General features: G+C 46.1%; 1 protein-coding gene across 1 annotated transcript; it reads right to left on the bottom strand.

The window, feature by feature from the left end:
- Positions 1 to 12,729: 12,729 nt before the first annotated feature.
- On the bottom strand, positions 12,730 to 24,009 carry LOC149363130 (uncharacterized). The gene is made up of 4 exons (XM_089569899.1): positions 23,944 to 24,009; positions 22,165 to 22,332; positions 18,332 to 18,415; positions 12,730 to 12,804 (listed from the first exon to the last, which is right to left on the bottom strand). The coding sequence occupies exons 1-4, from the start codon at positions 24,007 to 24,009 to the stop codon at positions 12,730 to 12,732; spliced, it is 393 nt and encodes a 130-aa protein (XP_089426025.1).
- Positions 24,010 to 24,984: the final 975 nt, after the last annotated feature.

Here is a 24,984-nt window from a genome sequence, read left to right as displayed (position 1 = left end):
CGGCAACATCTTCGGGGTCGCCTTTCTCCATCCTGAGCGCTGAGTAGTGACGACGCCCAAGGCACAGCTCTCGTCACGACGAAACCTTAAAACTAACTAGCCTGCGAAGGTACTCTGTTCATGTGTGAACGAGAATGGCGCATGCGCACTCAATGAGTGGTTGGCAGCCGTTTTGGGCGATAGACGTAAAAGCGTTGCGCATCTAATCACCGTGAGGCATGAATTTAGCTCGCCGCATGTCCGTGACTCATTCGTTAGAAATCACGAGCCAGAAGTTGCTGATGCCACGCGGGCAAATGTTGCACGTGGAAATATATCTGCGCATTATGGCATTCTGATCATTGACGCTTTCAGGTGAACTTTTTGCCTTCAAGCTCAATCCCTGCACACTGGCTTGTTTGCTGGTAAAAAAGCGAAAAATTTGAATTTACTGAAGGGACTCATGGAGAGGAAGGGAAGAGCCTGAGAAAAATTATCTGGCCAACAATATTTCAATTTTAATTATTTATCTATTAACTGCAACTAAAGGACGCGCACGAGTTTGAGCCAATTAAGGAGACGGGGCCAGTTGTACTTGAGGACCATTGCGTGTGGTTCGATCCATTGCTTTACGCGCGCATTTTTTCTCACCTTTTGAATTCCTTGAAGAAGTTTGTACACACAAAAAAGCACCACTTCGTTGCGATCTGGCTGACTTTTTCCGCTTCTGAAGTCAATACACTGGAGCGCTGGCACCAGCATCCCGTTGGGAGGGAAAAGTCCCCAGTTCACTATTATGTTCCCTATTAACTTATACTGACTGAAATATAATGAAGCCCGAAGGACGGCGCCCCTTCGTTTCTAGCATAATTCAGTCCCATCCGCATCCATTGCTTTAAAGCGTGGTTAACGTGTCTACTGGTCGCGTGAAAGTTGCTGCGTTTTTCCTTCCTTGTCGACCATTTAGCATTTCTTCATTGTGAAATTTGTGCAAACCCTGGTTGCAGAAAGTCTCCAGGCTCTGAGTATTATAACAGGAAATATTTAAGACTATACATCAGTTTCCATAAAAGCCTTTTTGCCATTTTAATTATTGCTCTTACAGGTCAGAGGGAAAGTAAAATGAGACAGTTATATTTTCACAAATACACATTCAAATAGTACCCTAATACGCGCAAACCTTCAAAAAAAAGAAAAGTGAGGTGATACTGCTCTGCCGTGATGGTGTAACTGCAGTTCGCAGTTTCATAAATTCACGAACGTGTCTACCGCCGCAGTGGCTCAGTGATTATGGCACTAGTCTGCTGACCCAAAAGAAACGGATTAATTCGATCCCTGCCGCAGTGGTCGCATTTCGATGGAATCATAATGCTGCACAACCGGGTAATATGCGATGTAAGTGCGTGAGAAGCCGAAAAGGTCCAAATTATCAGGAGCCCTCCACTGCAGCGTTCCTCACAGTCCGATTTGCTTCGCGACGTTAAACCCCACAACACGTGAACTAATCACCAAGACATTGACCTAATAAAAATACTTTCATCCTAATATACATTCAGTAAGAAAAAAGTAAAAATGCACTGGTTGAATAACCTCTCATTCATTGTTTTTTTATTTATAATTCCTTACAAGGCTGGTTTGCTTTATTTTATGTTTAATCTAGATTGATATGTGCACAATTATGGTTAAATACGTTCATTTCATACTAGCTAAAGTAGACAAGTAATAGTTTTCGTTTCACTTGTGTGAGTTGGTTAGACACACCGCTTGCATCACGTTTCTTCAAACCTAGCTGTTTCACAAGCTCTTCACCGGGTTAAAGCTCTGTCAGCCCCTCATATCCACCACCTGGTATTTGCGCGTCACTTATTGGCATCGACGGTTTCAAATCTGAACGCGGCGCTTTATGATGTGGCACGAGGCTGGTGTGGTGGAGCTCGTTAATCTTGTGCTCACTGCTGAAAAATATAGGATAAGAATTAAGCCCCTGCAAAAATTTCAAGCAAAGCTTTATGTTTTTGTCGATGCACGTGAATCTTCTGTCCATTTTTTGGCTGACTGATGCTTGGCAGGCGTTTCGTGAATTTATGATTTCGGACCACTGCTTTTTAATCTTAAGAAACCGCGGTGGCCTCGTGAACTTGTTGCTTATCTCTAAAGAAATTTATTCTTTAGAAGCTGCTACTTTCTCAAGATACCGCGACATAGCTTCTAAAAGACGCAGGGGCTGTCTGCGCAGGGTAAGGCGTGCATTTTTTTATCGCGCAATTTCGCATTCACGGCTAGACCACAAGTGACGTAGCGGTAGAACCCATAAAAGGGGCGTATTCTGTGAAGAACTGATAGTCGAAATCAGAACTCCCATAAATAGTTGAAGCAATTCCATAGGTACCCTACATTCGTGCATCTAAGGTCCGCGCATTGTACTGCCTCTGTCACACGCGAACAGTGTCACCGACTAAGTTCTGCCATATTGTCTACAGACCACAGCAACAACTGCGGCGATCAACAGCCTGAATTTCTAGTAGGAATACTTCCACGCTCGCACCGTAAACCGCAACGCAGTCCAACGTTTCCAAGAACAAGCAGTGATCTACGTCGCGGATCTTCAGCAATGTCTGGTGAGGAAGACAAGTCTAAGCCGCTCTCCCCCGGGAGCCAAGGCCTACCCCCCAAGAAGCCTAAAGTGCCTGAAGGGGATGACAGTAAGTCACCACCGCAGCCGCCGCAATCCCCCGATCCAGCTGAGGCCATGGAGGAAGCCGAGAAAGCCGAGGAAACTGAGGACACGGAGGACACGGAGGATGATGAACCGAAGCCATCCTGTAGTCGCACTGTTACCTGGAAAGGACGTTCGACCGGCGCCAAGAGCAAGAAACCTCGCGCAAAGTCGCCATTGCAGAAAGTCGCCCAGTTGCTAAGGAAGAGCCCGAAGGCTAAACCACCAGCGGAAGGTGGAAAACCGGAGGATGTGAAGGAATTGACGGAGCAATGGGTGCGTTCCAAAAGTATGTCCCCGCCGCGAGATCCCATGGAGGAGCCGATGAAGCGGCCCTCGATGAGGCAGAAACAGAAGCGAAAGGGAAAGCCGGAGCCACCCCCCATGGTCATCTATTCACTCCCGCATACCGTTGAGAACAAACGAGAAGTGTATGAGCGCATGCCTCAGGAAATAATGGACCAGGAAGGACTCCCGAAAAAGCCCCCAATAGCCTCGGTCGAGTCCCTTTCGACGACTTCGACTGAATCATCGCGTGAGAGCGCCAAGCCTTCGACATCGTCCGGAGCAGCAGCACGCCCGCCGCCGGCGACAGCGACACCACGACCGAGCGACTGGCCCGGTCCCGAGACAGCTGAGGAGGAAAAGACTACCGAGCAGCGGAAACTTCGACCGCGCAAGAAGGACCCTACGCAGTGAGCCCCGCAACGAACGACACCGGACTGTCCCTCAACCCTGAAATGTTATCGCTGTGACAGAACTATTTCAACGACGCTGCCACTACTCAGAACGTGTTGAGGGCCTTCTTACTTTTAGATTTTCTTTGTATGCAGTGTTTGTCTTGCGAGGTTGCGGTCGCCAGCAGTTTTACATAGCAGGAAAGAAAAAAAAAAACGTGCTAGCTTGCATGGAGTTTGCCTGCTGTGTTCTTTTAATGCGAATAAACATTTTCCTCCTTCTACAGCTGTCCGTGACCTCCCTAAAATTTCTACCTTGCGCATTGCATACATTGCTACGTTTCTTCGTTGTGCTCTTGCATCCCGTTGAGTTTTACGTTAAATCTCTGAGCGCGAGCCTAACATAGTGACCGTCTAGTGCGGGTTCGAAGAACATTAGCAAAAATCCCGCGTGGCGCAATGCGTAGAAACTTGCTACCGCTTAGTAAAGCTCTCACCTAAGACATTCATGCAGTAGCGTTTTAATAACTGCGGCTCGGTTAGCTGCATTCCTTTTGAATATACTCAGGAGCTAAGTTCGAAAAAACGCCTGCTGCCATCAGCAGTTGTGATTCGCGTATCAGCCTTCGATCAATGCCCTTGTGTTATAAGGTGATGCTTCATAGTTCAGCATAACCTCGTTCCATGCTTTCGAGACACCTGTAGTCTATACTGAAAATTTCGCATATGGGTCGACTAGCTTAATTCCCATATAAGCAGGAGGTACTTCTCTGCTTTACATTCAGATCCCCGGAGGTCCTCATACACCTGCCGGCGCAGCGGTTAAGCGATGTGCCACTGCCCTGACATGACAGGCGCTCCCAGCGATAGGCCTTGTGCGGCCCAGGTTGCTCGTCCTGAGTTGCCAAAGATTAATTTAACTGGCACCTGCCACGGTGGGCAGTTTGCTGGCTATATATCTAGTGGGTAGGTTGTGGTAACGCCGTAAGGTTATGTGGCTCACTGGCCTCCTAGGTTGCTCTCTGGGCATCCCCTGCCAGAGTCACGCTCGCGATTTTTCGCTCACGACGCTGCCAACGACAGCTTTTCTGCGTAATGGGACATTTAACGCGTTAAAACCTGCGTGAAAAGACTCGTTTGCAGCAAGTTCATACCAGCTCTAGCGAATTATCCGAGGTTTGGCCGGCAGGTGCTTAAAAGTGTGGCTGAGCGTAGTACCCTTATCGGGCAATCAGTCATACTCAAACCACTAAGGGGAGTGGTGCACGCGTGAATCTTTCTCTTGCGACCTTTCTTGCTTCGTTCTCATGGGCAAGAACCAAGCCGAACATAAAAACGCTGATAAGTGGGGCCCAGACGACAACGCGACACTGACAACTGGTTTCTTATCGAAATATATTGAGTACATAAGCGAACAGAAAAAAAAACTTATCAGCTGCAGAAAGTGTCAGAAATGTAGCGAGTAGTACAATTATAAAAACCAACATGTTTGACGAGAAGACAGTCTAGAAGTGAAAAAGCTAGCAATGTATCTTTAAACGCAGTTATAAGGAATTTTACTATAGGAAACGGCTGGCGAAAAACGGGACAGCGAAGATGAGAAACAAACAAGCGATAGCAACTGAAGGTTTGTTACTGTGCTCGCCATAACTGCGAAATAATGCAAATAACAAGCTTTTGTGCGTTTCCTCTCTTCGCTGTGCCGTTTTTCGCGCGCTTTATCCGCTATATTCATGTGCCAACTGGCCCGTCTCCTTTGCGGAATTGGTTTCATGTTTCTGCACGTCTTGTATAGGTGAAAAGGAACACGTCTGATTGCATGAGATTGGGAGCCATATAAGCTAAACTGGATTAATAAACTGCAGTTAAATGTAAACAAAAACACATGAAACCTACGGAGATGGCTGCCAGCAATGCACTCAAGGCGGAAAGCTGAGCGAAGTTTGCATGATGACGAGAATTGGTCTGGGTATCGGGCATGCAGCAGTATTGGGCATTGAGCAGTCCGGGTTTGTAGTTGTCGGCAATGTGCAGCCTGACCTATGGTGAAGGACGGAGCGGGGGGTGCGTATTCCCTTCGCTTGTCTCGGTAATACGAGAGAATATCACGGAATGAGAGCAGGTAGTGCGCGGGCCGCGGGCGAACGGATCGTCGTGTGAATCGCCCTTTAACGCCATTTTAAGTACGTGCGCAGTCGCCTTCTTTGCGCGAGGAACGTGCCGGCCACACAAATGGCTCGAAGTGCAACGCGAAAATCGCGAGCCGGCCGCCCTAGAAGCTCGCCAGGAGCAGAACAGCTGTGAAAGAAAATACGAGCAGAATCGCTTTATTAAGGCGAAAGCCTTTAATGCCTCATACTGTCCTGAGCAGGGAATGCTAGCAAGTGCGTTCGAGTTCCGGCGAAGAAAAAAAAAACTTTATTGAGACTGGGAATCGAACCAGGGCGTTTGGCACTTCAAGGGTAGTCGCTGCCATTCCGCCACGAACACGGTTTGAGCATGAATAAAGGCACATCTAGTGAACGCACGTGTATTGTGAGTCAAATGAAACAAATGAAAAATACTAATTAACTGCTTATTAATGACGCTTAAGCTTCGCCTTTTGGAGTGGAACGCGACAGCGTGTTGCCAGGCAGCGGAATAAAGGCAGCATGAATAAAGGCAGATGTAGTGAACGCACGGGTTTCGTGAGTCAAATAAAACAAATGAAAAAATTGCGAGTATGAAAAGAAACAAAAATATAAAGAAATTAAATCATTAAACAAATCATTAAATCATTAAAATATTAGAGAAAAGGCACATCTAGTGAACGCACGGGTTTCGTGAGTGAAATAAAACAAATAAAAAAATGGAAATATGAAAATAAACAAAATAATAAAGAAACTAAACTATAACACACGAAAAATATTAAAGAACACGAACCGCGTGGTCCAGAAGACGCGCAGAATCGCGGTTTTGCACGACAGAACCGCAAGAAACCGCGGCGGCGGGACGCAGAGGCAGCCTCGCCGGAGGAATAGACCGAAGAGCCGAACAGCCGTGAAAGAAAAAGAGAGGAGAAAGGAGAAAAAAGAGGAGAAGGAGAGAAGCGGAGGAGGATGGGCGGTGCTGCGAGGAGGGTTCTGGGACGCCAGCGAGGAAAGTGCCGAAACATCTACGGTACGTTCCTAGCAGCTTTCTGGTCCTTCACGCCAAACTTCGCAGCGAGGCGATGTTTTCTTGCAGCGCAAATCAATTTTAAAATTTCCTGTTTCTTATTTCGTGGCTTCAGTGGGAGAGATTTTGGCACTCACGACCGTCAGTATTCGCTCTGAGTTTGCTGAAGAACAAAACTTCAATCTTGGTTTGGGTGATTTAAAAAAATTTTGACCCAGGCTGTCACTTATAGCCGTCAGTTTATAACCGTGACTTCCTAATTTGGTGTATACTGACGTCATCATTTAGGTCGAAATCCAGCTTAAGTTCCGGTTTTTCGTTTTTTGCTGTGTTAAAATACTTCTGCTCGGTAATTTGAATTCCGTTTTTTGTACCGTAGAGAGGTTACCATGAAGAACGTGATGTGATTATGCACTCGAAATGGTAAAAAAAAACTGTCACCCTGGGACTATCGAGTCAACGTAGATACGCCCTGTAGAAAACATGTTTTTAAAAATTTCTTTCGGTTATAGCCGCATCGTTAGTTTTTTTTTTTTTTTTTGGACGGGCGGTTTGAGCAAATCCAGTCATTTAATGCCTTTAATTAAAGGTAACTTCTAAAAACCGAGATGAGAAAGAGATATTTTGCTGAAAGAAAATTTTTGGACCTTTTTTTCTGTTTTCATATGCATTTGAAACAGAGAATGTTGAACTCCAAACGTGTGATCAGCACAGCAATGGGTAAAAAAACTGTTCGCCTTACTAAACGCACGGAACTTCCACCTTTCGGCACATGGGGAAAGCAGAAGCTCCAGGTAAACAATGCATTATTAAAAAAAAAACAAAAAAAAATTCTGAACTGCATTCTTATGTAGTCAGGTGCTCTCAGATTGGTTCGCAGGAAGAGCATTGCTTTAAAAAGTGATTTTGCTAGACTACTTAGGAAGCTGGCAGTTTCAACGTCAACAGGGCTTGTGTCAGTGCTAAAGTTCGAAGAAAGCTGCTACAGCAGACAGTGAAGCTTCTAAAAATTTGAGCTTAAAGAAATTCGTATGGCAGGATTCATTTATATTATTTCAAAAACAGCACATATGTCAAATATACAGAGATTTTCACGACTCAATAAATTTTTTAATTAGCTAATAAAATTACCAGCTTTATTATTTTTGGCGAACATTTCAGTAATGTTTCAGTAACCTCTGCCTTTTCCTGTGGAGAGTTCGCAATCTCAAAATTGCAGCTTTTGCACCTTCCGTTAGGTGACACGCCTATTCTAACCCTTCCAGATTTTTCAAAAACGAACTCATATTTCATTCTCTGTTTCAGGATAAGTCAGTCGGTACTGGTTATCTCAAACCATTCCGAAATTTTGGACATATTTGAAACGGTTAGGACTTTCGTCTAATGATTTTCTAAACTTCGATCAACCAATGAAAGAAAAGTCTTGCTTAACACCGGTATGACGCACGAGCCTATACATACGCCTTCTGCATAGTAGCAGCACTAAGACATAATTCTAACGACGACCACAGTACAGTGGTTTCGAAGTGTTTTGTGCACGCCTGCCGTAAGCGCGAAATGCGGGTTCCGATCCAAAATGCCGCAAGTTACCCACGGTTGATACAATGGAAAAATGCGTTCTCCTGGCCTCCTGCTCGGCTCCGGGGGGTAAAATGTTTGGAGAACGCGTCTATAACTCCACCTTGCGTAGACGAAACACTTTGTTTCGTGGCGCTGTCGCGCCAAAGCTGCCCTTGCGCCATTAAAATCAATCTTCATCATTAGAATTCTAACAACATAAAATACCGTGACAATGCAGAGAACAGGTGTTAGGTTTACCTGTAATAATTTTCGAAGGACTGGCGTCCCCCAGCAACTAAGCAGAAATTAATAAAAACCAGAGACTTGGAGCTGGTAAATTGGTAAACTGGTTTTTGAGCAAAGGAAATGGCGCAGTATCGGTCTCACATATCTCGGCGGGCACATGAACCACGCCGTAAGGGAAGGCAGGAAGGTGGGAGTGAAAGACGAAAGAGAGAAAGAGGTGCCGTAGTGGAGGTCAAGAATAAAATTAGACTAGAACTGTTTTCTGCACTAGTGGATAGCAAACACAATCTGGTTGGTTGGTTGGTTTATGGGGTTTAACGTCCCAAAGCGACTAAGGCTATGAGAGACGCCGTAGTGGAGGGCTCCGGAAATTTCCACCACCTGGGGTTCTTTAACGTGCACTGACATCGCACAGTACACGGGCCTCTAGAATTTCTCCTCCAAAGAAATGCAACCGCCGCGGCCGGGATCGATCCCGCGTCTTTCGGGTCAGCAGCCGAGCACCATAACCACTGAGCCACCGCGGCGGCCCAAACACAATCTGGATCCCTCATTACACTTAACGACGTTATCTGCTACACAAGCTCGGTATAACTTCCTTTCTTCTTTAACCCCTATATTCGTTGTAACAGCCACTTATAAGTTTTCATTTTTTTCCCCTTCAAAGTGAAATGATGAAATCAGAAAGCTAAGCCATTGTCCCGTGAGGTCTAACCAACAAATTCTGTTTGTGCCGTTCTTACCTAATGTTCCTTCTTTGTACTGCGCCCTAACTTGTGCGCCCACCCTGCTTGGGCTAGTGAGTGAGTGAAAACTTTATCTGATCTTTCAAGGGATTCGCGGTTTTGAAGTCTCCATCGTCTTCTCTGGCGCTGGCGACTTGAGGCTTCTCGTCAGCAAGGGTGGGCCCCTATTCCAGGGCTCCACTGAGTCGTGCTGCATCAGTCGCGTGCTGCACTAAGGCCCTTTGGGTCGCGAGCTCGCCGCTGGTGAGCCGACTCTCCCATTGCTCCGCACTCGGGTGTTCGTGTTGGTGGAATGCTTTGTTGCGTTCGCATTCCCACGTGATATAAAGTGTAGGTGTGGCATCGCACCAAGGGCAGGTGGCTCTGTATTGTGTCGGGAACATCTTATTAAGTATGTGTAGGTTAGGAAAGGAGTTGGTCTGTAATCTGCGCCAGCCGGTCGCTTCTTCCTTTGTTAGGGCTTTGTGTGGTGGTGGATATCTAACTCTAGCTTGGGCTAAGACTGCTCTGCATTTCAGAGCGAAACCACTATTCCTTTAGGTAAACATCGAGCAAGATCTGGCGATGTTTGTAAGCTTTGGTGTTTCTATGTTCTGGGGTATTTGTGAATTTATGCCAAGTGAAATAGAGAAAGAAAAATAAATCAAATAAATACCCGCGACTTGCATTCGAACCCGCGGCGGCTCGAACAGGTCAGCTTCGCTGGCCACTGCACGAGAGCACCATGCTTTAGCCGCAGCCGATCACGCCTCGTTTTAAAGTGCAACACACTCTCCCTCTGCGCATTGCACATCGATTTCCTCATCAACTAATACTGCTATCAAACTAATATTCGCGCTATGAGCCACGTGGCCCTAGTCACAGAGAGATGTGCGCTGAATGCGTTGGCGTGGACCGCGTTGTGGCAGGAACACGGCCCCGGAGAAACACGCGTTGGCGTAGACAACACAGTGGCAAAAACAGGGCACTGCTGTATAGACCGCCGGCGTACACTGGGTTAATTGGCACTGACGATTAAAAAGTTGAAGACGCGCATAACTGGCTCGGTGGGTAAGCTGACATCTCAATAGCGCTTTCAAGCACGTGGCGGTGGTGTCCTCCTGCCCAAAATGTACTTTCGCGCAATGTTTCGTGCTTAGCAATGCTAACCTGCCAGCTACATTTATAAATAAATAAATACAAAAAACGTATTATTCTGCAGTGAAATATCGCGTGCAGAGTTTAAAAAAGGAGCATGCAGCACAAGATTTTGGCAGTTTGTCCTACTGCCTGTAAGCTCGCCTCTTTATGCCTTCGAATTAATAGAGATAAAATAAGCGGTCTCTTGGGGTATCTGTTGTATCAGCCAGCGTCTTCGCTTCGGCGGACGCGGTTCTTGCGACGCGCGTCTTTGCTTTCACTCTTTCATCTCATTTTTCTCCTCTATCTGCACGTGGCAGCGGTAGTGGCGCGGTTCGACCCAGTCGGCAGGCCCGTGCGCTTTCCATTTCATACTTCTCTCAGTCGCAAGAACAACAACAATGTAACTGCGAAGCAAAACACGCCCGGAAGTGCTTTTAATGTAAAGAAAGGGCTCACAAATTCACCTCACGTGTCCTAAACTTTACACAGGTCACACTGGGAGCTGTTGTTCTAATGAGCGTATGAGGGAAAATGAGCGCTCAATAGCGAACGGCATGGGACCGAATTTGTCGCTACACTTTTAAAATTGCCAAAACCACTCGTGCAAGCCTTTTCTTGACGAAACTGTTCTTTTATGCAGAAGCCGTGGCTGTGTTGCTCGTGATCTGAAGGAATGCTTCTCGATCAGAAAAAAAGGGCGTGAATTGTGTTAGTCATTCCTCGGAGTTCTTGTGTAAAACTGAAGCTGACTTTTAGACGAATTTCCCTGTGTACGTGGCCTGCTTTTTACAAAGGCCTGAGCTTTTCGTAGCCGGCAGCAATCTCCAATGGTGCTATGCTGTCTAATTTTTTTTAAATCATATTTGAATGCATCTGATTTCAGATTCAGCCCTGCAACCCTAAGGCAAAGAAAAGTGTTTCTTTAGCCGTTTACACTACGTGTCATATTATTTCTCACTGCCTTTTAAGCAGGCATCCTTCGTTTCTATCATTTTCAATCTATTTCCTTAACAAACATGTGCCTTTAGCGTTTTCTTCTACCTATGAGCGTTGTGATTGCCTGATTATAATGAAACTATCTGTTTCACAAGAAGAATTGCTAGCGAAGAATGATGGTGACTGTTGGCTTTCGCCATGCATGTCCTAACGAGGCCCTCTTTTTCCTTCCCTTTACTGCTCACTAGAAGAATAAGTTATTTTTACCATGTTGTGCTCTGTGCTTCACTAGTTCATACTTTGTTATCTGTTGTCGGTTATCTGAGAGGAAATAGACGCGGCTTCTAATTTCAAATGAAAGCTAGGTGTTCTTTCTGTGCGTGTGCAAAGAATGAACAGGCTTGTCATGCAGGGCGTTTCTGCTGTATACCAATACTATCTACGAAGCCTTGTTTAGTACTAAATAGGTAGGGTTCCAGCTATCGCAAACGCGTTGCGAGTCGAACGAGGGCCACATTCATCTCTGAGTGGGTGGTTCACGAGATCTTGATGAGATTTTATTATACGGGAGGAACGGCGAGGTCATACAACGGCTGCCACAATCTACCGGAATCGGATTTTCAAGACTGGGATAAGCGCTATAAGCCGTTTGAAAGAGTGAACCGATAACCGTCGTTGGTTATTTAAGCGCCCTCCTAGTGCTCTCAGATTCACTCGTGAATAATCGAGGCCAACTTCAAGTACATAACCCTGACGAACGGCCTTTGTATAAACTGACAAGGGGAGTTACTCAACATTTATTCCGGTTTCTAAACGGAATTAGATAAGGCCATGAAGTTTTTGTACCGCGTCACATACCGCAAATAATTTGATGAAAGCATGTTCCGGATATATTCCTATTCAAATCAATTCAAATTTTGAGCACGGGAGTTCACTAGCACATGTTCTTTTGGAGTTCCTATATTGGCAGATTCGTGTTTTATGTGAATGTAGTCGAAATTACCCGGAGCCAACTATTCCAGCTTACCTCATACCCTGTGTCGTTTTGAGGTGTTAAGTCCCATAAACCAAATCATAACATCAATTGAAGTATTCCGTTCGGCGGCTCTCATAAAGGGCCAGATTTGCGGCCATTCCTGTTGAAGAAAAGCTACTGAAAATATGGACTTCGACTAGAAGTATACACTATATATTTATTGGTGGTTTTAGTCATTCGTGCCATCAAGCAGTGAACTCGTTTTTTTTTGCGAAACGATTGAATTTTTCATCTATACAGTATTGCTTAGGGACACCAAATATGTCGCTTTTCATCTGTAAAGAGCCTTGGAGAGGTCAACCTTGCTTGTGTTGCAACTAAGAAAGACTTTTGTTTCACTCTTCGAAATGAAATTCACCATGTCGACTGCGCTGTTCTTAGATGTCGCTTGTGTCCTTGAGAGTCCACAACCAGCTGCAGTTTACAACGTTCATGCGGATGCAGAGTTCGCAGTCTTGAGCGCAGGCCCAGGGCACCCCAGCAGTGGCAGCGATTTTGTTCCTTGGCAAAACAATGAAAGAGGCCTAAGGCGAACGTCCCATCCGTTCCTTCTTCCTATTGGGCTGGCTTCGGTCGCACGGAATGGAGGAAGTGGGCGATATGAAACGAACCGCAAACGATGGCAGTGACCTGGAAAATAGGCGACAGTAAGAATATTGAGATCTTTTTAAATTACAGCGGCACTGGGAGAATGAAAGTTACCTGATAAGCAAATAAACTGAGGTGGCCAGTTCTCATAGTTGCCGCACTTTCGGGTTGTGTATACAAATATTTCCCAAAGATGTAATTCTGGACAAGTACGCAACGCGCATAATGTATTGAAAATAAAACGTAAACTCCGCCTTAAGTGCATGGCCCGATAGCGTGAATGGAGTTGGCCATTCTCTAGCATTTACAGATCCCTGGGAGTCTTCATACCATTCCTGGCACAGTGGTGCAGCGGTTAAGCGATGCACCACTGCTCCTACGATGGCAGGTGCTTCCAGCGGTGAAGCTCGTGCGACCCAGGTGACTCTACCTGAGCAACCTCACGCGAACAGTCATTAACCTTACTTCCATCAACCGCTGTGGTCAGTTTGTTCACAACCCGGTGGGCAAGTTGTGATGACACCACAAGGTCACGTGACCTAGGTGACCCACCTGGGTTGTTTCTCTGAGGATATTTACCTCAAGCCGCTGACCTCGACGGCGCAGACTACGTCGGAATGTCTGTGCAACGGGAACTTTGAACGCTATCGCGGGAAAAGACGTAGCAGGAAACGTAAACTGTACCAGGTAAATATAAGTGGCATATCTTGCTTTCTTTGTGCCTGCTTTGCAAGAGTAGAACAAGGGTTGATTCTAACGTAACATAATGCAAGCTGCTATGTGAACCAAACAAACCTCTGTAGCACTGTCGTACTCATGAGCTAAAGCATGCTTTTTGTGATACCAAAACAACAACAGAAAAGTGTAGCTTATTCTTTAGCAGTGAAAAATATTCGAAGGTTGAGACAACAAACCCATATGCAGCGTCGCCCACTTCCCAATCTTTATTTGGGCACTCCCCGAGGTGTAGTAACTGTAAGGAAACTGATCGTCAAAAGCAATGTTACGTTCACTGCAGAAAAAATTCAAGAGGCATGCTCTGCGTTAATGGTCTCAAGCGACAGCTTTAGTGTCTCTCAAGCTATCTGGGGTCCTTTGCACATATCACTTCGCCGTCAGGGAGATAGTTTTTTTTGTGCTACCTTTATTTAATTCTGGTGTTTGTATCTATTTTTATTTCTATTCACCACCAGCCCCACAAAGCCTCCTTTTAACCAAGTCGGACAAACGTTCCTCAGTGGTCGAGGCGTAGCGCGTCAGGTCCGCAACCGAAGGGCCAGAAATTGGAGTCTTAGTTCGACCATTTTTCTTTTGAGCACATTTACATTTATTTTTTTAGAGGAACTACGTAATATTAAGGGAATGACATCACGACCCTGCAAGCCGACGAGGAATCGTGTATTGACGCCATCACGGTTTTACTGTGTCATCGTTCTATGCCGTTTGAATTACTCGCCCCCACGCGAGGTCATGTAGTTGCGGCGTCACTATCCTCTCGGCTAACCGCAACTTTGTCGGCACGAAAGCCCCAACAACTAAGGCGGCTGCTCCACTGAACGGGACCGTTAGAGCCGTCGCGTTAAAACGGCTGTCCCAATAAGATCCAGTAGCCCAATTCACAGCCTGCAGCCCCCAACCTCTCAGCACATTTTTTAATCTTATTTCGGCACTTGATTCTGTGCGGTTGCTGGAACGTGTTCTTTTTTCATTTATTTCAAAGCTGGTAGCCAAACAGTCAACAGATAACAGCTAATAGCACATTTCATATGTTTCAGACGTCTAGTGTCCGAAACTAAAAGTCACCATTGCAAAAACTTCCAAAATCAGTGTCCGCTATGAAGCTTTAGTCCCCGTTTTCTTTACGCCTTAATTACTTTCTGCAGCAAGACCACACAGAAAGTTTCACGCAACCTCCTGCCCGTTTTCGCTATTTGAGCCAGAACTTTATACTCTCAGGACATTGAATGCTTTTGCATAATATTCCCGCCTCGAACGTATGGTCCCGGTAATGCTGTCATGCTGATACGTAGTGCGTTGTGGCAGTACTGAAATGGGAAGAAACATTTTGAAACAGGTGCAAGAGTGCGTTCCTTGTAGAACACTGCTGGAGCAGATACTTTTTAAGGCGATGGCCGCTATTGAGAAGCTAGCCTAGTGGATGCACGTGTGTTCGTGTGACTACATACGGGTCTCGGGAAAAGGCAGACCCATGAAGAACAAAGACAAAAAGAAATCTCCACGAAGAAATTAAGGTCGTAGTAGATACCTTATCCGTGTCATGGTAGGGTTGAAGGCAAGAGTGGAAAAAAAAGGAGTAGAAAGAGGCAACGTGTTCCGGAAAAATTTCGACCACAATTGGTTCATTACAGCACACTGACATTGGACAGCTGCACTGAGTTTTACATTTGCCTCATCCAAGCACGACCGCCGTGACCGGGATTATACCTAACGTTCTGGTCCTCAGTGGCCGAATGCCGTAAAAAACGCTGCCACTGCCGTAGCGAGTTTGGGCTGCGTACGTATATTGCGGATACCAAATCAACGAAGAACAACCCTGTTTTGTAGGAGCTGGTCTCTGCAATGCTTAATACTTATATTTAGCACCACACATCAGTTATGAGCCTGTTAGATGTGTTGTGGGGTAATAAAATTCAAAAAAGGGCCGTAGAAGGTGTTCTGCCCGTGTCACTGTGCGTGGTATTTGGCAAGAAGAGCGTACAGCAGTGATCAGAGCGTTGGCTGTAGCCACTGTTTCGCTTCAGGGCCCTGCAAGGTACCAGGAATTTTCCGAAGCTTGTGTCGGCTACCAACATTTCAGAGATTCTGTTCATTCCTTTGATTATTGCATCCTTATCTTGGGTGTCTGTAGATAGCAATAATGCACCGCAGTTTAAGCGCCATCAAAATACGGTAGACGCAAAATGTGGGCATAAACTTGTTACGTTTCATGGTTAAGTACAATCAGCATTGGAGAAGTGAAATCTAGTAAGCAAGCAAGGCTACGTGTCTATTATAAGCCTTAGTGCTGGGGGCCTCACTAGCGAGGAATGATTTAGTGCTGTGTGCCGCAAGGCAGATTAACATGTTCTTATCTTCAATTTATTGGCATCGTATTATAAAATAATTCGCAATTCGCTAAAGCTTCTCTCAACTACCAGGAGATTTGAAAGTGAAATGTCGTTCCTGAGATGCGGCTTGTTCATATATGAAACAGGCACGTTGCCAACCAGAAAAAGAGGATGCCAGTGCAGGGAGAAGCTTTTCTAGTTGCAGGTCAGCCTAGAAAGAATACTGCGCCAAAGTATGCAATTACCTCCTGTCACCTTCGGGCACTAGTTGCGAGTACTCCAAGACACTCTGAGGGCGTGTGGGGGTAGCGGTCTTAGTCTCGGGCGAGATGCCCTTGACTCAGCGCGACAAGCTCAGCCAGAAACCAGCAACCAAGTGACAAGAGGGGTGATCATTTGATGACCAGTTTTTGCCGGTCGAAAAGCCAGAGATTGGGTCAGAGCCGAACGTACACAAACAAAAAAGCTTTGTACTGCAGCGATAATAGGAATAACTACTAACTCGTAAGAACACGTACTATGTGTTTTACAATACAATAGAACAAGTGAAAAGTAACACAAGGGAGAGGGCACAATACAACAGGGATCTCTCTCCTCAATGCACTAACACAGGAGAGAGACACAAACAAAATCAATTTGTTCACCGCAAACTGGCTGACCATGGCTGACTGAGTCTTGTCGAACCCAGGAGTCGTGCAGGCACGCTTATCCGAAGCTTAAACGGCAGTACGGACTCACAGATAGCGTTCAGCGTCCTTCGTATAATGTACACGCGCTCTGTCAGTTCGTTTCAGCGCGCCAAGGCAGGCGCGCACATACCGAGAGTATTAACCACACAGTTGTACTCTCATCCTCGCGCCGGGCGCGCATCGCCATTGGTCAGGCATGGAGACAGGTTTTCCGAGACCAACCCCCACCGGCGCACGAGTGAAGTGAACAGGGCACCACTTAGCCCGCTTGAGGCTACTTACTCTCCGTCAGAAATAAGTAATATTTTCTCCAAATTTCTCGAATGATCGACAGCATGCGCGGACGTGATTTCTTGTGCGCTGCGCCGACAAGCGAAGTGGAGAGGTTCGTTTCTGCAATGTTACAGAATGGTATATGGTGGAGACTGCTTCTGCGCCGAGCGGGCTTTCCGAATGTGCGCTGCATTTTGCGGCATCTTATCCCGCTGGCAGGTTCACTCCAGCCTTGCGAATACGTTGGCTCAGTTTCACTCATGAGGCCCGTTTGTTCGAGGCAAGGAAGATTTCTGGAGGGAGGGTTCTTCTCTGTCGTCTTTGCTCTCGACGCGGTTGCGACTTCGAGGCGTTTAGCATTTTCGCTTACATAAACGGTTCACAAGGTGTTCGCAATGCCCTTGAGAGATCCGGCAACTTCTCAACGTTAAAGCATAGGTCGAACGGTACCATTCTATCACTTACGTTTTAGTTTTCAAACTGCAGCATAGAATTATTATTCGAGAACACCTCAAATAATAACTCGATTTACCACTCGCGATTGGACATCGGCTCATGGTATAGTTTCAATGTACTCTCTCGACAGGGCTCGCATTGCACTTTTTCCAAACGATACAAAACGTGTGTACGACACTTTGTTAGACTGCGAATGTGCTAGTTAAAATGAAATTCTCAGCAGCATTTTATGCGAAGCATATTACTAGAGCTACACTACACCCCGTCGAGCGCGGCGGTGGAGCTACCATTGACCTTTAGCGTGACCACGTGACACCACGTGACAACATGACGTCACAGCAGAGGAGAGATGGGCTGCCGGCTCGCGCGGTCGTCCGCGGCGGCGGAGGCTCCACATCAGAGGCGCGGCGGCTGACCACGTGACGCTACAGCAGCGGTATAAAGCTGAGCTTGCCTCGCTCTTCGGGCACTTACGAGGCGGCCAGGTGTTAGGATGCCGCCTAGAAGCAGGGCTGATTTGAACGAGAAGCGAAAGCTTCAGCGTGCCACAGAGACCGATAAAGAGCGGGATGAACGTCAACCAAGGAAAGCCATGTATTACCAAGCCTAGCCATCAATATGATTCGCATCTGACTAGGCTTAACCTTAGCTAAGCCTCAGCCATTTTTTTGTCTAGCGTGTGGAGGAAGCGTTGTTGTGCCACGAAATGTCCCTTGCGATTCGAGATTATTTACTGCCTCTGTTGCCTTGAAGATCTGATTTCTGTGAAACCTCACTCGTATTCTTTATGAAGATATACGTGGTCGGCCGAGATGGGAGGTGTGAAAAGTAATTTGCTTTTATTTTGTCCCGATACAACGGTTCACATATGACACAAGAGCTTAGATTGAGAACCGATGAGTGTGAAACTAAATTGAAGTTTTCCTGCGTGCCGAATTTTCCCCATTGACTCCGGTAGTGTTAATGCATTTTCTTTCTTGGTCAAACTAATTTTTAGTAAATCAAAGCACTGTGAAACAAGCCCGGACAATTGAGGTCTCCATTGCATCTGAGTGCCTGAATTGTGATTACATTATTACTCACTCCGTCAGTGAAGGACTCATTTCGGACACTGCCCACGCCGCCAAACATGTAGCAGGAGGCAGCTACAAGATGGAATACGCTGTACTGAAATGAACAGCGAAAATAATATTAGTGGAAATGCGCAATAATTGTGTACGGGCTTAAATCAAATTATGCAGTTTAAGTGACGGCAGGAAACAAATGCAAAAACAGCTTGACATACTCTGTTTATTTACCGCTAAGGTGATCATAGTGCGAAGGGTAAAAAATAGCATGCTACGTATGGCTTAAAGGACCTGCAAAGATGTTAGAAGGCTACGGTCTTGCAAAGACCGTAGCGTCACCTTTCGTCCTCGGAGTGAAACAGTCCGAGAAGGTGAGGGAAAAGAAAAGCTTGCGGTCATTGCAAGAAACAGGAAGGCCTGGCAACTAGTCACCTACCGGCTCCTGCTAGCAATAGGCCAGACATAATGGTTTTTAGTAAATGGAAGACGCAGTAACTGTCCCACTTTTCGGACGACACCTCGATCGCCATGGTGTGGGGCAAGGAAGGGATCAAAAAAAGGAAAGAGAGAACAAGCTGACTCAGTGGAAGGCTCCTGGAAAATTGGAGAGCACTGCAGTCTGCTGCATTAGAGAAATTCGAGAGCATTTGCGTTCGAACTTGAACGTCAGTAACTTTGTTTGCAAGTCATCGTTGTCACGTGACACTTATCACGTGACCCTTGGCTGACGTCAGCAATTTTTTCACCAGTCATTGTTGTCTAACATCAGTACACATCCCCCACACATTTTTAGGCGAAAGCCTTTAATGTCTCATCGTTGTAAGCAGCAGTTGTCGGCAGAAATGTCACGCTTTTCAATAGGTCGAAATGGTCGTGACGTCAAAGTGCGCGAATCAAACGGGGCCAATTGTACTTTGGCTAGTAACCATGCAACTAATTGAATGGATCGTATAGTGATGCTCCAAGTAAGTGGGACTGAGCTTAGTTAATTTCTTAATTACCCAATTACCCTAATTAACTTTTCTAGTCAGGCCATATAAATAAATAAAACCAAGTAGGCCGAACTCGGGAATCGAATCCCGGTCTCCGGCGTGCGAGACAAGCATGCTATCCACTCCACTATGCCAGCTCGACGGTTTGGAATGAACAAAGGCGCGTCTAGTGAATACTATCTCTTCGCTCACTCCCATCCTCCTCCCTTTCCTGCCGGCGAGGTTTAGGTGTCCACCGAGACATGAGAGGCAGATATATTTCCTTTCCTCAAAAACCCATTTACCGACGAGCGAGGCGTACAACCGAATGGGCGATGGCGTTCTATGAACTGCCTGCCAGCGTTGCAAGACGCTGTCGCGTTCCACTCTTAGAGGCAAAGCTTAACATCTTAACCACACATCAGTGACCACACTTTAGGTCAAAAAAGTGCCCCCCTGAATTTTGACGGCTGTCCACCGAGATATGTGAGACAGGTACTGCGTAATTTCCTTTCCTCAAATACAATTTTCATTTTCTTCATTACGGCCCTCTTTGTCTTCTTTCCCTCCCACTTCCTCCCTTCCCCTACGGTGCAGTTCAGGTGTCCACCGATATGACAGAGAATTACTGCGCCATTTCCTTTCCTCAAAAAGCGTTACGTTCAAAGGGCAAGGCATCGCGCCGAACGGGTGGTGGCGTTCCGTGGACTCCCTGGCAGCGCTACAACACGCTGTCGCGTTCCACTCCTAAAGGCGAAGCTTAATCGTCATTAATTAGCAGTTAATTAGTATCCAGTCATTAATCAGTAATTAACCATCATTTAGTGATTTGTCATCACTTAGTAATTAGTACTCAATTATATATGACGCCACCAGTGCCACAGAGCCAGTCAAAGTGGTGCTGAAAACGCTTTCGCCTCTACGCACTTTAGACAGTCAAAGTGCCCCCTGAATTTTTACTGTCGTACACACCACAACGTGTTCACTTCGTGCCCTTTGAACATGTTTGAACCAATCACCCCTTGTGGCGTATGCGTTGAGTTCCCGCCTGGCACTCTGTGGATGTGGGCTGGAACCGCAATGCCGGCGAATTTCCTTTTCCAATGGTCCTTGTCGTGCGGACACGTTCTGCCGACAGGTCCTGTACTCGCCACTCCTTAGACAAACATGCTTTCACATTAACAATGTTGACCACCAGGGGGCCTTTAACATGAGCTAAAATCACACTATACATGGGTGACTATCTGCGTTCATAAGAAAAATTGGTTCTGATGAAAGGAAAGGGAGCAGTAACTTTCCCTCTTTTCGATGGACATCTGAGCCGCGCCGTGGGGGTACGAACGAATGGGGGAATGAGAGAGAAATACAGAAAGAGCCGCTAAGAGACGGGCGGTAAGATAATTTTAACCTCCGGGGGACCTTTACCATGTGGTAACTTTGCACAGCACACGGGTGCCTTTTCCGCTTCGCCTCTATCAACACACGGCCGCCGTGGCCAAGGTTGAAGCTGGCTACTTCAGTAGCCAAGCGCGCTAAGAACATTGCCACCGCAACCGGTGATGAGCGAAAAACGAATTTGTATACTTTGGGTTCGCTTGGACATTTTCAACTGAGGCTGAGGTTGAATCCGGCTACTCAGGCTGGGTAGTCAAGAACGATAGAATCACACTGCAGCGGGTGATGGGCGAAAATGCTCATTTCCGTACTCTGTGATCTCTCGAACATCTCTAAAAGAGGCCTGATCATCATCATCATCAGCCTGACTACGCCCACTACAGGACGAAGACCTTGCCCATGTCTCTATAATTAACACTGTCCTTTGTCAGCGGCGGCCTCCGTATCCCCACCGCCCCCAAATTCTTAATCTCATCCGCCCATCTAACTCTGCCGCCCCTTGCGACGCTTGTCTCCTCTTGGAATGCGCTACGTCACCCTTAAAGACCGGCGGTTCTTTCGCCTTCGCATCACATGCCCTGACCAATCCCATTTCTTCCTCTTGTTTTCAAATAGGATGTCATTAACCCAATTCTGTTCCCTCAGCCAGCATAGAAGGCAGCGTTTTCACAGAGGACCAAGCTCAAGCTAACACCACGCTATTGCTAAGAGTCTACATAATGCAACCGCTATGCGAAATGGAGAAACGCAGGGTAACAGCTTAACGTCACTGGTGTATGTCATCTTGAACACAGTGTTCCTCTCTACGGGGCCATGCCTCGCGCACAAGCTAGCAGGAATTGTTATTTCGAATGTAGATGTCGCTCAGCAAGGCAATAGTAAGTCCAACAAACATACGAGGCGCTGTACGCTGTACTAACGATCGTGAAAGAAATAACAAGGCAAATAAAGCGTCATTTTTTTGTGACAGTCAGTAAAGTGTATAGAGCGTTGCACGTGTGAAGTACAGCCAACTTGTTTATTTATTTATTTATTTCAGAATACTGCACGCCACTGCTTGACCCAAGCAGGCGCAGTTATAGCGCTTTTAGCAGCGAGACCAAACTCACGTTCCAAATTATCCAGTTAGGCGCCCCTCCTTCCTCCCTGTTATTGCATTTATGACAGGCAAAGCAGCTCGGGAAGCCATGGAGCTAATGAAGGCACCTTGGTAGGAAAGAGACTGAACAACCGCACCGAAGTCCCCATCGAATAACGCAAACTGCGCCCCTTGGCTTCTTTAAAATTTCGTCCCACTAAAGTCTTGTGTAAAATGGCCTTCAGAGAAGCGCTTATTTTTCTGCATTAGCAGCGCAGTTATAAAAACGCTTTTCTACAATGTTGCACTCAGGCGTCGCATTGAGGCCGGTTCCTCCAAAGTGGCCATATCACGTGGTGTTACAATAATTGCATGCGATAACGAGCCTGTCTTAGAAGAGCTCACGTAAAGAAGCCTGGGAAGCATCATGGCCGTGGGCACGCTGAGCGAGGAAGACATCAAGAAGACGCCGCCATTAGAGGTGATGGCACAGGCACAGGTGTAGAGAAACTCTTCACTCCATGTCGTGGCACCGAAGGTCCCGTACATTGTCCAAAGAGCAGAACCAATGACCTGCAAAAGAACCATTAAGGTATGCACCCATAGTTTCCTAAGTACGAGTACCTAGGGGGCAGCTACAAAGATAGTGTTCGTTAGCTTCAGCGCCAACTACGCCGCTGACGGTGGGCTTACGGTAACTTAAGGTGGGCTCCATCCTCTCAATTAAGAGTAATAGTAAGAATGTTCAGTAATTAATATTAGCTAACCAGCCTGCTAGTTAACACGTCTTAGCTGTATTCCCATCTGCTACACCGCTAAGAACGGTATTACAAAGAAACAGCTCTCTTATCTGAAAAAGCACAATTTAAACACTGCAGGACATATTAGCTGAAACATTCGGTATAGAACAAGCAGGAAGATCATTAACTAGCGATTACGGTGGCGCTTCTCATTTGTTAAGCGTGGCACGTATGGGCAGCCACTTAGCAGCACACTGTAACAAACCCGATCATGCCGAAACACAGCTTTTCTGTTAACGCAGGATCCTGAAGCACTAGTGTAAATATAAGAAACTAGAGGTTTGCGATGAATTAGGGATTCCTCAGAAAGGTACTGGATGCGTAAACACCCCGTCGTTGTTACTTCCCCGAAAATAGATCATCTACCTATTGAAGTGATAGCAGCTTTTCCTGTTTTGTTTTTTCTTGTCACCAACTCCTCCTTTTTTCACGTCTCTCTTCAGTAATCTGTATGTTTTCTAGACGTTACGTCGTGTCCAATATTGGCTGATCGTGTCGACTGCTACTAAATCAATCGTTGTTTAGTAGCGTGCTCAAGCGTCTGTCGTCCGCTGTCCTGATGTTACGGGATACTGCATGTCTGTGCTATCTTGCAGCTTCTTTTTCTATCATATCCTGCTTACGAATCGACAAAAAGTAACTTAAGCAGATCTAAGACGTCCTTTGAGAGATATTAGGCAGCTTCAGTTTCACGTGCGTAGAGAGTTCACGTACGCAAACGTGAGCAGTTTACGTAGCCCAAGCGCATGTTGTTTGAAACCCTTATAGTTACACGTGACAGACGCGACGCACGCCGGGCGCTGTTCCTAGCGCCATCTATTCCCAGATAGATACACTGCTGTAGCCACTCCAATACAAGCGAGTCAAAACTAACCCAGTCGAACTGCGCCGCAGCGTTGCTATGACGAGGTCTAAAGCTAATTCGTGTGTTTAACAGCTGAAACAGTGCCCTTCTATTGGAAAAAGAGCAGCTATTTTTCATTTGAAAATTTATGGAAGAGTAAGACTTTGGCACACTGACGACGATTACAATTGTTTAGAATACGATATCGCGTCGAGGGATGAGCGACGAAGCTGTTGTCCATGTGAAGCGGGCGGGCGGGCAGGGCGCCGCCATGTTATCAATGCTACGAACGCAAGCAACGCAGAGACTGCAACGTAAAAATCCTGACCTCACGCACGTCCATGAGGCTCACGCAGACCCTTTGCGTTCTGAGCATGCGCACTGGTAAAACGTAAGGGCTCTACGTACGTGAATCTTCCGCGTACGTGAAACAAACTGTATATTGAGTGCTCATTGTTGCGCACCTACCGTAGCGTAACGAACTGCAAAGCGAGTTAATCTACCTATAGTCGGCCGCCCATGGTTCATGTGCGCACTCACCACTTCCACAAAGTTGAGCCACCCATCTGGGCTCCTGAGGTACTCTCGGATATATATCCCACACATGGCTCCTAGACGGTAGCTCCACTTTCAATTTATTCGGGTGGAGCGATGGACGTTCGCCGCCGGATCTTTGAGGAGAGAAGAGCCAGCGTCATTATTTGCAAGTAGCAGCGCGTTGGTTATTTATTGTACTTTAAATCGTGCGAGTCTCACTAACACATTTTCTTGTTTTGCTCAGATTATTACTTTCAAATGTTGAGATAAATCGCTTTAGATGCTCGAAGTAAAAACCATTTCTTTTGATCGTTCATATATGGCTAGCAAGGTGATACTTGCAGAAAAAAGAGAACACACTTCTGAATTTTTTGTCTGATAGCCGCTTAATGTGCCTAGATGTTTGCGTAACAATACTATTTACAAGTTGCTGCAAACATTTCACTGCGCATTCTTTAGTAATTCCGGAATTGGGATGATTGTGACTGAAATTGCCGCCGGTTTTAGGCAACAAAACAATAAGAGAAAGAATTAGCGTATCAACTAACATCAGGCTGTATAGTGTTTTATATGGGACTAGATGTAGAATCAAGTGGGAAGAGATTATGAATTCGGTATGTAGTGCCTGCTTGAGGCGATCTGAGCAGTTAGTTTATTTCCCGTTGACTGAAATTGACTGTATCAGAGCATTTAAATGACAGTCTTCCTAAGCTTCAAATACAATGAAAAAGCTCCACTCTCAGACATGTACAGGTTAGCCTCAATGTATCGATGATGGTTGCTTGAACTGTCGTTTACTGCGAAATGAAACCGGCATGCATGCTTACGTCCCTGTCCCTTTATCTGTGACCAATATGGCACTGACAGAGATCAGTATGCGGCATGTTCTGTTTCAATAGCACTGATTCTTCGTATAATTGAGAAATCGACTAAATATCCTTAAAATGAATCATGGGTACACCATCATATTGGCATTTTACTTCAATGACATTAGAGTACTGAATTTTTAAAGAAACCTGCGACTAGCCAGGACAATTATTTTGT

The sequence above is a fragment of the Amblyomma mixtum genome, chromosome 2 (genome assembly GCF_055824585.1).
Source record: "Amblyomma mixtum isolate Tamu chromosome 2, ASM5582458v1, whole genome shotgun sequence".
Taxonomy (NCBI): domain Eukaryota; kingdom Metazoa; phylum Arthropoda; class Arachnida; order Ixodida; family Ixodidae; genus Amblyomma; species Amblyomma mixtum.
The sequence above is the reverse complement of the archived record's forward strand: the minus strand, read 5'-3'. Positions and strand labels throughout refer to the sequence as shown.